At 38.3% G+C, this 12,821-nt stretch overlaps 1 protein-coding gene and 1 long non-coding RNA gene across 5 annotated transcripts in view; both read right to left on the reverse strand.

Annotated features, from left to right (window-relative positions):
• The window catches only part of lhfpl3 (LHFPL tetraspan subfamily member 3), a 57,111-nt gene extending 44,306 nt beyond the window's left edge, over positions 1-12,805 (reverse strand). Inside the window, exons 1-3 of one of the 4 annotated variants that reach the window (XM_077234118.1) lie at positions 11,302-12,805; positions 10,900-11,018; positions 6,086-6,519 (exon numbers count right to left, since the gene is read on the reverse strand). In XM_077234118.1, coding sequence (XP_077090233.1) covers positions 6,086-6,512 — 427 coding nt within the window. In that variant the 5' untranslated portion in view covers positions 6,513-6,519; positions 10,900-11,018; positions 11,302-12,805. The remainder of the gene's footprint in view (positions 1-6,085; positions 6,520-10,899; positions 11,019-11,301) is intronic. The other 3 variants (XM_077234119.1, XM_077234117.1, XM_077234120.1) reach the window with 3 other exon arrangements.
• On the reverse strand, positions 7,302-9,200 carry LOC143741740 (uncharacterized). The gene is made up of 3 exons (XR_013205215.1): positions 9,156-9,200; positions 7,952-7,987; positions 7,302-7,371 (listed from the first exon to the last, which is right to left on the reverse strand). It is a non-coding gene; the product is annotated as an uncharacterized LOC143741740 (long non-coding RNA).
• Positions 12,806-12,821: the final 16 nt, after the last annotated feature.

Raw genomic sequence — 12,821 nt, forward strand, 5'->3', positions numbered from 1 at the left:
ACTAGATCACAGCAGATAGCTGGATGTATGGAGCGAGTTGATAGACAGATAAAGGAGTGGGTGTTTTATTGGAGGCCGGGAGTAAACTGAATGAGTCAGTCATTGAGTATGAAGTACAGTCAGTTATCAGCTCTCCATTCACAAGCTGCCCTGTGCTGCCCTGTTTCCATTAGTGTCTCCGTGGAGCTCATAACCCTCAGCCTTTCACGGTCACTATCTATGCATATGTCGATATGTTGTGTAATTTCATAATTGCTCTCATGACAGGAGTGACATATCTATCATCATATCTCTGACAAGTCTTTCAGTCTGATTTTAGCCTACTACTGTGGATGGAGCATGTGACATTAAAGATTGGAATTGCTATGGTATTCTGAAGAGTTGTACCATCTGTACGGATGTGTTAAACTGCAATCCAATCAGTAATGTATTGCATTGCATTGCATCATAAAATGACAAATAAATGGTCAGTTACGTTTTAGCAGTATAATTTCCATAATTTCTGTTTTGTAATGAAAATTGTGTAAATATGCATTGTAAAAATGTTAAATGTAAGGAAAGCTTAACATTGAATGAAAATCTTTAAAAAAAGAAAAGAAAATATAAATATTTACAAAAGAATATTTTAAATAAATGACAGAATATACACTACCGTACAAAATTGTGGGTCGGTAAGATTTTTTACATTTTTGAAAGTCTCTAATGCATTTATTTGATCAGAAATACAGTAAGAACAGTAATATTGTGAAATCTTATTAAAATTTAAAATAAGTGTATATATTTGGATATATTTTAAAAGCTGTTTAGTACTGTAATGGTAAAGCTGAATTTTCAGCATCATTACTCCAGTCGTTATTGTCACATGATCCTTAAGAAGTCATTCTCATGCTGATTTGCTGCTCAAGAAACATTTATTCTAATTATTATCAATGTGGTGGAAAACATTTGTGCTGCTTAATATTTTTGTGGAAACTGTGATTTATATAAAACTGGATTAGCCAGGGTAAATTTCAACATTTACTTTTTTCTAAGTGTTGGTGACAGTTTCATGCGCAGTGTATTTATCATTTAATTAATAACTGCCGGTCAAATAACACCCTTTTTGCGCTGTACCAGGACATTCACACCGCAGGTCTTCACAGTTGTGATTTTATGGTTCTTAATTGTCAATGCGGTGCTGTCTGAATTTAACAGATTACAGTCTGGTGTGACCCACTAGGGCCACCAGCACTGACTGTGTTCCTTCGAGGCGGTGAGAAGTAAACAGTGACAACATTAGTTTCTCATTACCCACATACATGCTGTTCTGAGGAGACTTTCACTGGATCAATGAGCCATTGCAAATCCAAATAGGCTTTTTATCGCAAACCGCTAATCCTAGTTTCCATTTCATAAAGGATGTTTAGACAGTCCTGTGAAACATTGGGGATATCACCTGTATATGAAGAAAAAAGTAAAAAAAAATTATACTAAATGGCTTTATAACTCTTTCAGGTTTTCTCGATTCAATCAATCCTTTCTTACCCAAGGCATCAAGAGCAAACAGTCATTTTTCACCCCATGTGAACCATCAAGAAGTAAAAATCACCAGCAATTAGAGGAATAGTTCATTTTATATACTTAGCCCTCATATCATTCCAAACATGTACTTCCTTTCTTCTATCAAACATAAAAGCATCCAAAATCGTCCCATCTGCCTTCTTAAATCTCATTTGCACTTTCAAATTCAAACTTTGTATCATAGGCGATTCTAGACCTACTTATGGTTCAGTCCTTAAAAAATCTGATTATGTAATCTATTTCACGTTTGCTGAAAACAGCGGCTGGAGTAAGATACTTGAGGTTATTCCCCTCTGAACGTGCAACCTTATACACCACCATTACTAATAAACATCTACTGACAAATGACATTTTTAATTGGCTCATTAAAAAAGTGTCAGTCGAGCAAGACTTAAACTTGCAACTCACACTTTAAGCAAGAAATAATGCTCTGAACCACAACATTTCGAATCAGCCATAGGATTAAAATTTAAAGCATTAAATCCTAGAAGACATGCAAGAACCAGTAGCATTTTGGCATTAACGACGCACCATACTGATGATGTTTCATACATTCAAATATTATTTATAATATTTATCTAATTTACACATTATCTAATTTATTTATATATAAACATTGTTATTATTATCATACAATTTTTAAAATATATATAAAACTAATAATATTATAATAATAATAATATTATTAGTCGTAATAATAATAATGTTTTTTGTATACTTTTAAATATTTGGACTTTATTATTATTGTTAATATACTGTTTCATATAAAATATATTAATATAATACTACTATTATTGTAATTAATCATAATAATAATTGTATTATTTTTTTATATTATATATTTGGATATGACACAAAATGAGATTTGAGAACTAGTAAAGGGAAAGATTTTTAGCAAATAATGAATTTATGTTTGGTCTATTTTAGCACACAAACTATCACAAGACTCTTTTCTTAAAATGGTACTTTAATAGTGCTTTTGAACATTTTTGGAGCTCAATGGCCCTTAAACACTGGATTTCGCCAATGTATGAAAAAAGAGCAGCCTGGACATTTTCTCAGAAGAGAAAAAAATATAGGTCTGTAATGGCATAAGGGTGCGTAAATGATGACAGAATTGTTCTATATAAACAGCTACAGGAAGTAAAATGGAGGGTAGCAAGAACATTGTGTGTCATTTCGCTCTGACATCTACACACAAGCCACCAATGACAATAATTTGTCCACAACTGTGAATTAGTTTCAAAACTCACCTGAAGTCCCTGAGGCAAGGCACAAAAATAGTCAACCCCTGTCTTTCTCCCTTTGGTGAAAAAATGAAATGTTTACAGAGTGCTCGACATGTTCTCCAGTGGTGCATCCCTCCTTTCCAACAGCAAAACCCAATAGACAGAGAGCATTGACCATCAGGCACACACACATTCAGCGAGGGCGGTCAGTCACTCCCGAAAATACATCAAACTAAATGGAACCCTGGAGCATTTAAACTTCCAAATACTAAGAGAGCCTGTCAAGAATACTGATGAACTGGAAAAGAGTGAAAAACACAGACCCAGAATTTTAAAAAATAAATATTAGCATACAGGGTGATATATGTTCTCAATGCTGTCTCTCCTCATGCAAACCTTTGAAGCCAAAGCCGATAAAAGCAATGTGTGCAGATGCACTTCACACAACTTGAGCTCTTTCATCTGCTCATTTCATACTCCCTATTAAACGCCCGTTTTCAGAGCCAACACAACCAAACCCAACTCTCGGAGGCCATTAAACAACATGAAACTACTACATCTTTGCTGTAAAACATCTATGAAAAATATTAAGGATGTTTAGCATTGGTCAGCTGGGGGGGGGGATAAACTGACTAAGCCTATCTACAGTTGTTTTTCCCTTCACAGAAGAAATAAAGACATCCAGTGCTTGAGCTTATTTTCTCATCATGCTCATCTGTTTAATTTAAGGATAACAAAGTGGTACGCATGATTGATTTAATTATATAATCTCGTCCACTGTGGATTCATCGAATGGGTAGTGGGTCAGATTTATGAAGAGCTTTTCTGCAAGCATTTGAGGGATGCACCAAAAAGACTACTCAGTAGTGATCAAACGGATGGGCGTGTAAATTAAGGGTTCATTACACAGTATTTTTGATTAACAATGCTTGAAATCTTTGATGGGGAATTGCACATCCACAGAATGACATCGCAAGTACGTTTGTCTTATTTTAATGAAGAGAATCATACATCCATAGATAAATACATTTAAAAAAATGTTATAAAATTAGGTATATCGAAAGCATATACCATGAGTACCAAATGTCTGAGAACAAATTTGGGGTTTATATGGGGTTAAAAATTATATGTACTGTATAAAAGATTATAATAAGGTCCAAAGGTCGGAGACTATAGTGTATGACTACTGAAAATGCTTGAATTTAAAAATATATGTACACTACTGTTAAAAAGTCTGGAGAATAGTTTTTGAAAGAAGTCTCTTATGCTTAGCAAGACTGCATTTATTTGATCAAAAATACAGTAAACCGTAACATTGTCAAATATTATTAAAATTTTAAATACCCGTTTTTATATTTTAAAATGTCATTTATTTCTGTGCTGGCAAAGCTGAATTTTCAGCATCATTACTGGCATGCTCCTACGGAATTTCCTGATTTGCTGCTGAAAAATGTATTATTATCGATAAACAGATGTGCTGCTTAATATTTTTGTGGAAACACCTGGATTATTTGATGAAAAGAAAGTTCAAAAGAACAGCATTTATTTGAAATAGAAATATTTTGTAATATTATAAATATTTGATAATTTAATGCCTATTTGCTGGATAAAAGTATTACTTAAAAGTATAAGCTTAAGGGTCCTATTTTAACGATCAGAAATGCAAGTAACTTTGTGGGCGGATCTCAGCGCAAATCTAAAATGGGTTGGTCTGAAGTAGCTACATTACTCATAGGTGTGGTTTGGGCGTAACGTGAAATAAACCAATCAGAGCGTCATTTCACATTCCCTTTAAAAGCAGGCGCGCTTGTTCCATGGTGGATTGCTGTTATAATGGCGGATTTGCCAGGCGCATGCCAGGAGCGGTTCACAGCCGAGGAGACATTCTCATCAGGGCCGTAAAAGACAGAGAAGTGACATTGTATGGGGATGGGAGAAACCCAACCAAATTAGCAGGCGTATAATAGAGCTAGATTTATGCCTATTTTTTCATATCTATAATTATATAATATATAATTATTTATGGTTTGCAAAAATGAGAACTGCTGCGTCTGTGTAAATGAGAGAAGCAAAGTGTTGTGCATTATGGCCAAGCATGCGCCCTTAAAGTAACACTATGTAGTTTTTCAACCTTCGTAATATATTTCCAAGACCCTTGTGATGGTACATCGACTTACAATAGGTTAAATGACACGTCTGCCATAGCCTAACGTGGTCTGTATCGCTTTTACTGGCACTATGTAACTTCGGGTTTCGTATAGTAACCGGGGCACAAAAAAAACTACAAAATTCGACTGCTTTACGGCATACACAGTTTTTCTTCGTTTGTGATGTCTTTCATAAAATCATGCATCATACTCTACCTTGTCTTTGGCCATTGTTGATTCCAAAGCCGGTGCTGGATAAACAGCGAGCGTGCGACAGTAGGCTGCGGTAGGCTAAATTATTTACGACAGCGGTAATGGACAATTACGCTTCCAACCTGTAGGGCGACCGCAGAGGAAAAGTTCCTTGGTGTTGCTTTAAAATAGCATCTGAATAACGCGTTTTTCCTGGTCTGTGTCGGAATTGTTTTCTGAAACTGCAAGATAGCGCCAGGGAACGTTTGCGCCGGAACACGCCTCCTCTTTTCGCTGAACCGGCCCCGGGAGCGCAAGTTCATTCCCTAATTTACCGACGTGCGTCTGTGGAGGGAAAAGTCTGCTGTGCGTCGGGTGCAAAATAGGAATGATATACATGCGTCGGTTTGCAAAGTCAATTGCGCTGAGTGCAAGATAGGGCTCTAAGTGTTAAGGCCTGGTTTCAAAGACAGGGCTTAGATCAAGCCAGGATTAGGCCTTAGTTCAATTAGGACATTTAAGTAGGCTAGCTTTAATAATCATGCCTTAGAAAAAGTATTACTGGTGTCCATCTTGAGACAAAACAACGGCTTATTTTAAGATACAGTATGTAACTGCAAGTTGCTTTCAATTAAAACAGCTAAAACATACATTTCAGTCTGGGACTAAGCCTTGTCTGTGAAACCGGGGGTAAAAGTATAAAGTTACTGACCCCAAACCTTTGTATGGTGCAGTGCCTGAAGAACCATAGTAATACAATGTTTTTTTGTTTTGTTTTTACATGGTGCCTAACAAACATATTAGAAAATGCCATCTGCAAATATTAGAACATATGCCACTTGAATATATGTCAATAGACTTTCACATATTGTATTTTTAACTTCCAGTCTTGCTGGCTCCTCGTACATTAGTAGGCATTGGGGAACCTCCAACTGATGTGCAGTCACACTCACTCACCTGCTGCCAGCTGCATCCATCCGCAGATCTTATACACAGTGGCTGTGCTGCAGAAGAAGAAGAGAGCGAAGCAGCCAATGCAGGAGAGGACCAGCACCATGGACATCCCAATGAAGAAAGACGCCGCTTTGAAGGCGCTAGACGGGATGGAGCCAAACTCTGTGAAGCTCCCCTGGCAAGTCAGGTCCCGGGACATTCCGCTTCCTATGCAGTAGTGAAAGAGGCCGAAGTAGCCGGCCTGTGGCGTGTCCATGCCGTCCCCGATCCAGTAGGGCTGAACGAAACATACCACGTTGACGATGGCGAAGAGGATGGTGAAGATGGCCCACAGGACTCCGATGGCACGAGAGTTCCTGACGTAGTTGGTCTGGTAGATCTTGGCTGCCTCCGTGGCTGGGAGCATCGCTGCAGGTGTCCCAGGGATCATAGGTGCACTGTAAAAAAAAATTTACGTAAAATCAACAAATAGCCTTCTGTATTTTATTCCAGGGTAAAATTTCTGTAAATATGACTACTGTTGTTCACAGCATACTGTATAATAACGTACAGTATATTTATACTGTAAAATTAGTTACAGTTCTTGCTTTTGCATTGTATTTAAAAATACTGTAAAGTTACTATGCAGTATAATTGATTACGGTAGTTTTTATATTCACATATATACACAACATATTATAACTAACTACAATCTGTTACACGCTTAAAAAAGAATGAAATATAAAGGCTTCTATGCAAAAATATCTCACACAGTGATATTACTGATTATTAGATGTCACGTCAATTATGACAACACTCAGAAGTCTGTTTAAAAACTTTTATTAAAACTGAATTCATTAAACTGTAAAAACACTCTCCAGGTTTGGCAGGGCCAATGCAGATCCCAGATTTTTCGCTGCCTATAGAGAACAAAACACAAAAATTGAGTTGCACTACAGCTTGACAGACATCAATGTGATAAACAGCTTTCATTTAATGTACAGTATATGGAACCACAATACATTTAACCAGAAGACGTGCCAACACTTAAATACCTTTAAATGAGAATGAAACTATGTGAGGGTGAGTACATTTTTGGGTGTACTATCCCTTTAAACTAAATTTTAAGATCCTGATCTCCTCGATCCATGTTACAAAACTAAAGCTCATTTTATGAATTTTAATGCGTTCTTCAATAGCTGAACATTGTATTGAAGAATATTGTATATGAAAATAGTACTTACCTCTGTATAAACCGAAAGAGCGATACTCATCAGCACACTGCAATGTCGAACAACTGTACATACACGCTGAAAGAAATGAAAAACATAGTCAACACTGCATAGACCTACACAGAGATATTCGTTTCACAGTGAATCCACTTTCTGAATTTCCTGCTTGATACAAGTAATGTAAAAATGCTCCTGATTACATTTAAATGTAATGCTTGTATTTCCCATTAAAAGCAAGTTAAATATTGAAATGAGACTTTTGTTTTTTTTATACTTTTTTTTAACTACACTGACTAATCTTTCCTCTTTACTAAATCAGAACTTAAAAGTCTCACCTAACTCTAATAATTCTGCCAGTCATAACTGGTGAATTCCTTGATGAAGCTAGCAAAATGTGGATTCAGGGCCCTGTTTTTTGGTTGCACTATCCTGCCACTGTTATGGCTCTGCTGAAATAGTTACGATACATATGTGTACGAAGGCCAACAGTAGTTTTGAAGTTACACGCACACTGGAAAAATCCACGAGAATCTTTAGTTTGCAAGATTCCTGACAAACTCTGGAATAAGACTCTGCAGAGTACTGACACACTTTGCAGGAGAAAAAGGCATTTCTAATCTTATTTCCAAGCAATTTTAACTTTAGATACAGTACTTACCCATCCATATCGGGTGACTTCAGCATGGATTTTTACCTGTAAGACAAAGAGAAACATGGACCAGTTAAAACATATAAAAAGGTTACAAAATAATTCCAATATATAAACTCTAAATAAATAATTAGAAAACAAAACAAATTTCAAAGACCAGAAATGACAAGCTAACAACTTAAATGCAACTTAAAAACGGCAAAAAGGTTAACATATAATTTTTGTAAATTAAATAATTAAATGCTCATATTAATTATGCAATTTGTTTATTTCATTTATTACTTGTAAAAAAGGTGGCTAGCATGAGCATTTTAAGAATAATATGAGTGTTTTACAGTTCATTTCAAGTCTCTAAGATCTTTGAGTTCAATAGAATTAGAATATAACATACATTTACACTAGTATATTTCTTTAAAAAAAAATAGATTGTAAGTTTCACAAACTGAGATTGGTGTCATGAAAGGGGTATTTAAAAAAGACATTTCATATTTGATGTGATCTAAAAACGAGAAAGGGTAAACTTTTTAAATGATTTATAGGGCTAATAAAAAAATTGATCTTTAAAATTATGCTTTGTGCTGTGCAAAGAAAAGCTATTCATGCATTTCCAAATTGGTTTGACTTAAGTATGGGTGCTTCTCAATACACAAATTGATGCTTCCTTATTTCCTCACTCCTCAAGCCTGAGACCCTATGTAATGACGAACCTGGTCCTCCCTCGAAATTGGGTGTCTATCAGCTATGATTAATAGTCCATACAAACGATATTAATTTAAACTATGCATAGCTTACTATATAGTGCAAAATGAAACAAACTGAGTGAAATTTGTTTTACTTGATAAACTGTTAATGAATTCAAAAAATAAATAATAATAATAATAGCCTATTAAATGAATGATTGAACATCATTACATTGTTCTTTTATAACTGAAATATTTGGGCATTTAACACTTAATTTAACCCAATTACATTAAAGATGAATGTGAATACATGTACAATAGGTGCAAATGCGTGCATACAAGCTATCAGGCCAATCGGTATCTGTATGCTATGCTAGTACATATTAGGGATGGGCATTTTTCTAAAATATTGCATTCGAATATTCTGGATCATTAAAATCGAATATTCGTTTATTTAAATGACATTTAACGAAAAAGACATTATCTTTCATCATCTCGTGTTTGAGATCCACCTATGGGAAGGGCATCCGTACCTGACCTCTGCAGAAGCATCCAATTGCACCAAGTCTGGCTAGACAGACAGAAGCGCACAGCCAATGCCAGGTTAGGTCCCACCCCCATACCTGAGGGCATATAACGCCTGCAAGCGCTGCTGTTCTCCAGTTGACATTCGCTTCTCGCGATCTCTGCACTTACACAGTTCGGTTGGATTTACGCTGCTCACTTTACGTGTCTGCAGGAGGACAAATCGCCAGATCAGCCTCCGCTTGGCCTGACTGTGTTTCTACCAGTTAGCTGTGTTTGCTTTTGAGCCGCCCACGCTCTCCCATCTTCTCATCTGTTTCCCTTTCCACGGCTGCCCGCCACAGATTTTTTTTCTGGTATGTCGCTCTCTAAATCTGCCGCTTCTCCGAGGAACAGCCTATCACGGGCCTGCCCGGCCACGTGTGGTTCGCTGATTGCCGTGAAGGACCTCCACTCGTTCTGCGTGGTCTGCTTGGGCCTTAAGCACGCGGAAGAGGCTTTGGAGAACCCGGAGAACTGCAGTCATTGCCTGATACTACCGAAAAAACTCCTGCGACGCTGCCTTAAAGTTGCTGCGACCCAGTGTGTCAAGCTCGGGCTTTCGGACTCAGATGGGGGACACGGTGACAACGACTTCTCTCATCTGGGCTGACCAACTGAGAGCCTGCGTTTTTCGAAGAGGACATCTTCGTGGGCAACCTCCCGCTCGTCGGCGAACCGGCCGGTTCTGGTGATGAATACGACGCGGGCCTTGTCGGGGTCTCAGAGGACGAGTAGGCCATCCTGCCCTCTGGCGTTCCCCAGGCCAACACCTCCGTTGCCTTGCCTCAGTCCATCCTCCTGGAAGTGTGTGAGCGAGGGGACGCTCGCCTCAACATTGAGTGGCCGGCTCCACAGAGTGCCACCAACCAGGAAAGGGACATTTATAACGGGAAAGTGCTGGGACCCCCTCCCGGTCCGAGGAAACAACTCTTCCCCGTCCTCCCAGCGTGCGCGAACCACATGAGACACTACTGGAGCGACGCGCTCGATCTCAAACACCGTCTTGCGGGTCTAGAGGTGAAGGACATAGCTGCTCTCGGCATGGGTGTTCCCCCGCTATCGAGCCATCCATCGCCAGGCACCTCAACCCAGTCCAGGGCGGGCTGCTCGCTCCCCCCTAAGCCGGTCTTGCCTAACAAAAAGGACCGTTTTTCTGTCTCGGTGGACCATGCCGCATTTAGATCCTCGGCCTTGGCTGTCAGGGCCCTAAATGTCACCTTCTGCCGAGACATCGGAATTAATTTGGCGCGACTTTCACTGACTGTGTATTCACTTTAAGTGTACATAGTTTGTACTCATGTTAGAAATGTATAATATGACTGAAAACACTTTGGTTGTCCCTTCAAGTTGTGCATAACATAAGAGTAAAAGGTTGATTACGAACATAGCCTTGTAGTCGTAGGCGCGTAAGAGACCTCGATCGCGACAGGCGCGCACGTACACACGGTGTAAGTTAAGTTATACCTAAATGTTCAGAAACAAGAACATTTCGATTACTTTGTTCTAAACTTGAAATTATTAACTAACATTAACAGCAAACCCTGTGATAACTAGTATTTGGCTAACTGGCTAGAATGTTTGCGTTAGAAAGCTACCTTCATATCAAAGTCACCACCGATTATTTAATGGTAAAACGAATATCTTCACATTTGAGGGAAAATATTTAGAAATGCACATCTTTAAGATATTGAATAAAATGTTACATCTCACCTGGCTGGTTCTTGCAGGTAGTGTCCCGTCCTCAAAGGCTCAGGATGAATTGGAAAATTTGAGTGCTGCTGACGGTTTAGATGATTGGTTGCCAGGCGAATATCCCGTGCGATTCCACTCTTTATGTAATTATGTGTGTAAATAGAAAGCAAAATAATAATAATAAAAAAAATCTCATGGGAATTGATTTTATCTATTTTACCTAGCCAATATTATTGATCATTGGATGGGACTACATCTCCCACCCACAAAATTGTAGGCTATAACCTTATGGTTGTTCGTTTATTAGTTGGGTTTGGGACAAAATCTGACAACCATAAAGACACGCAATTAAAAAACATGCACATAAAATATTTCAATTTTCACAATTCAGTACAGGATTCAACCTGGAGTAGGTCCCACCTTGTATTTATTCTGGATTCAGTTCTGAGGCTGAATTCTGGTCCGATCTGGATTTAGGTTTTATCTGGATTCAGTATGGATTTCAGCCTAGATTTGATTGAGTCTGGATTAAGGTCCAGTCTACATTCAGTCCGGATTTAGGTTTTAGATCCTTTATGGATTGAGACTGGGTTCAGTTCCTATCTGGATTCAGTCCAGATTTAGGTTCTATCTGGATTCAATTTAGATTTAGATCCACTGTTTCGAACTGCACATTTAGATCCTTTAAGGATTTAGTCTGGATTCAACTCCAATCTGGATTGAGTCCATATTTAGTTCCTTTATGGATTCAGATTCTATCTGGATTGAGACCGGATTCAGATCCTGTCTGAGTTCCTTCTGGAATCTGGAATAAATACAGATTCAGGTCATTTATGGATTCAATCCGGACTCAGTCCTCTTTAGACGTTGCTTGGGGTGCCACCTAAACTCAAGTAGCCTACAGACAGAATAGCTCACAGATGTCGCGACAGACTAAGCAGTTTTGGTGCCAGATGCCACAGTGATTCGTTCAGCATGGATGTGGCAGTCTGTCCGTGACTCCAATGATGTTCTTTTCCAGCTCTCCTCTCATTTAGACTCTATGCATCTGCATCATTCAGCCAAAAGATCTCATTAAGCTGAATAATCACACTTGGGACGGCAAAAAATAATGACTAAACTCATATTAAGACACAGCTCATATGAAGAAGACGCATTCCAGTGCATCAGAGATATTATTCCCAACGCAAATGTCAGTAATGAATACTTAATGATGACCCGAATAAATTAATAATACTTAGATGGTTTGCGAACAATCAAATAAGCAAGAGATTGAACAGATAATATATACTAAAATATATATTAATACAAACAATAAGCTGCCTTACACATTCCAAATGGCTGTTTCCATGAGGCTATTACAAGATATGAAGCGGATGTCCGTGATAAATCTTGCTGTGCTGTTGCTTTTAAGAGAAATAACGGATGTTCAGATGACGACAAATAGACACTGCATCATATTTTGCGTGTCCATTCTTCTCAGATTTACACGCACAGGCAGTTGCAATACGCAAATATCGCTTTCCTCTCGGTTACTGGCTTAACGGCGTACCCCTGCTCCATCCGATTTAATCCTGAGCGCACATCTCAGAGCAATAAAACACATTACAGCTGACCACAGTGATGTCGCGTGAGTGAATAAACGCTGGGATGAGATTCATGCCGAGTGTGTAGATCTCAATGAGACGCGCTCGCTGGGATGATGGAGAGGGCTCGAGCGAACAGCGCAGATTTCTTCTGGCACACCCGAATATTCCAATAGAGTCTGCGTCTGTCTGTCACTCTCCCGTACGCATAGCAGATAGAGAGAAGAGAAGCTGGCGATAAATTCTCCCAAATTATGTCAAACATGTGTTTTTACTTTGACGCGGATGAGCATAAAGATTCTTGATTTTAAACGTTTTTTAAAAAAAAATTCAAGAGCGTTAGGATTTAAAAAC

The sequence above is a fragment of the Siphateles boraxobius genome, unplaced genomic scaffold (genome assembly GCF_051911475.1).
Source record: "Siphateles boraxobius isolate OS27281-9 unplaced genomic scaffold, OSU_SipBor_1 19, whole genome shotgun sequence".
Classification (NCBI taxonomy): Eukaryota; Metazoa; Chordata; class Actinopteri; order Cypriniformes; family Leuciscidae; genus Siphateles; species Siphateles boraxobius.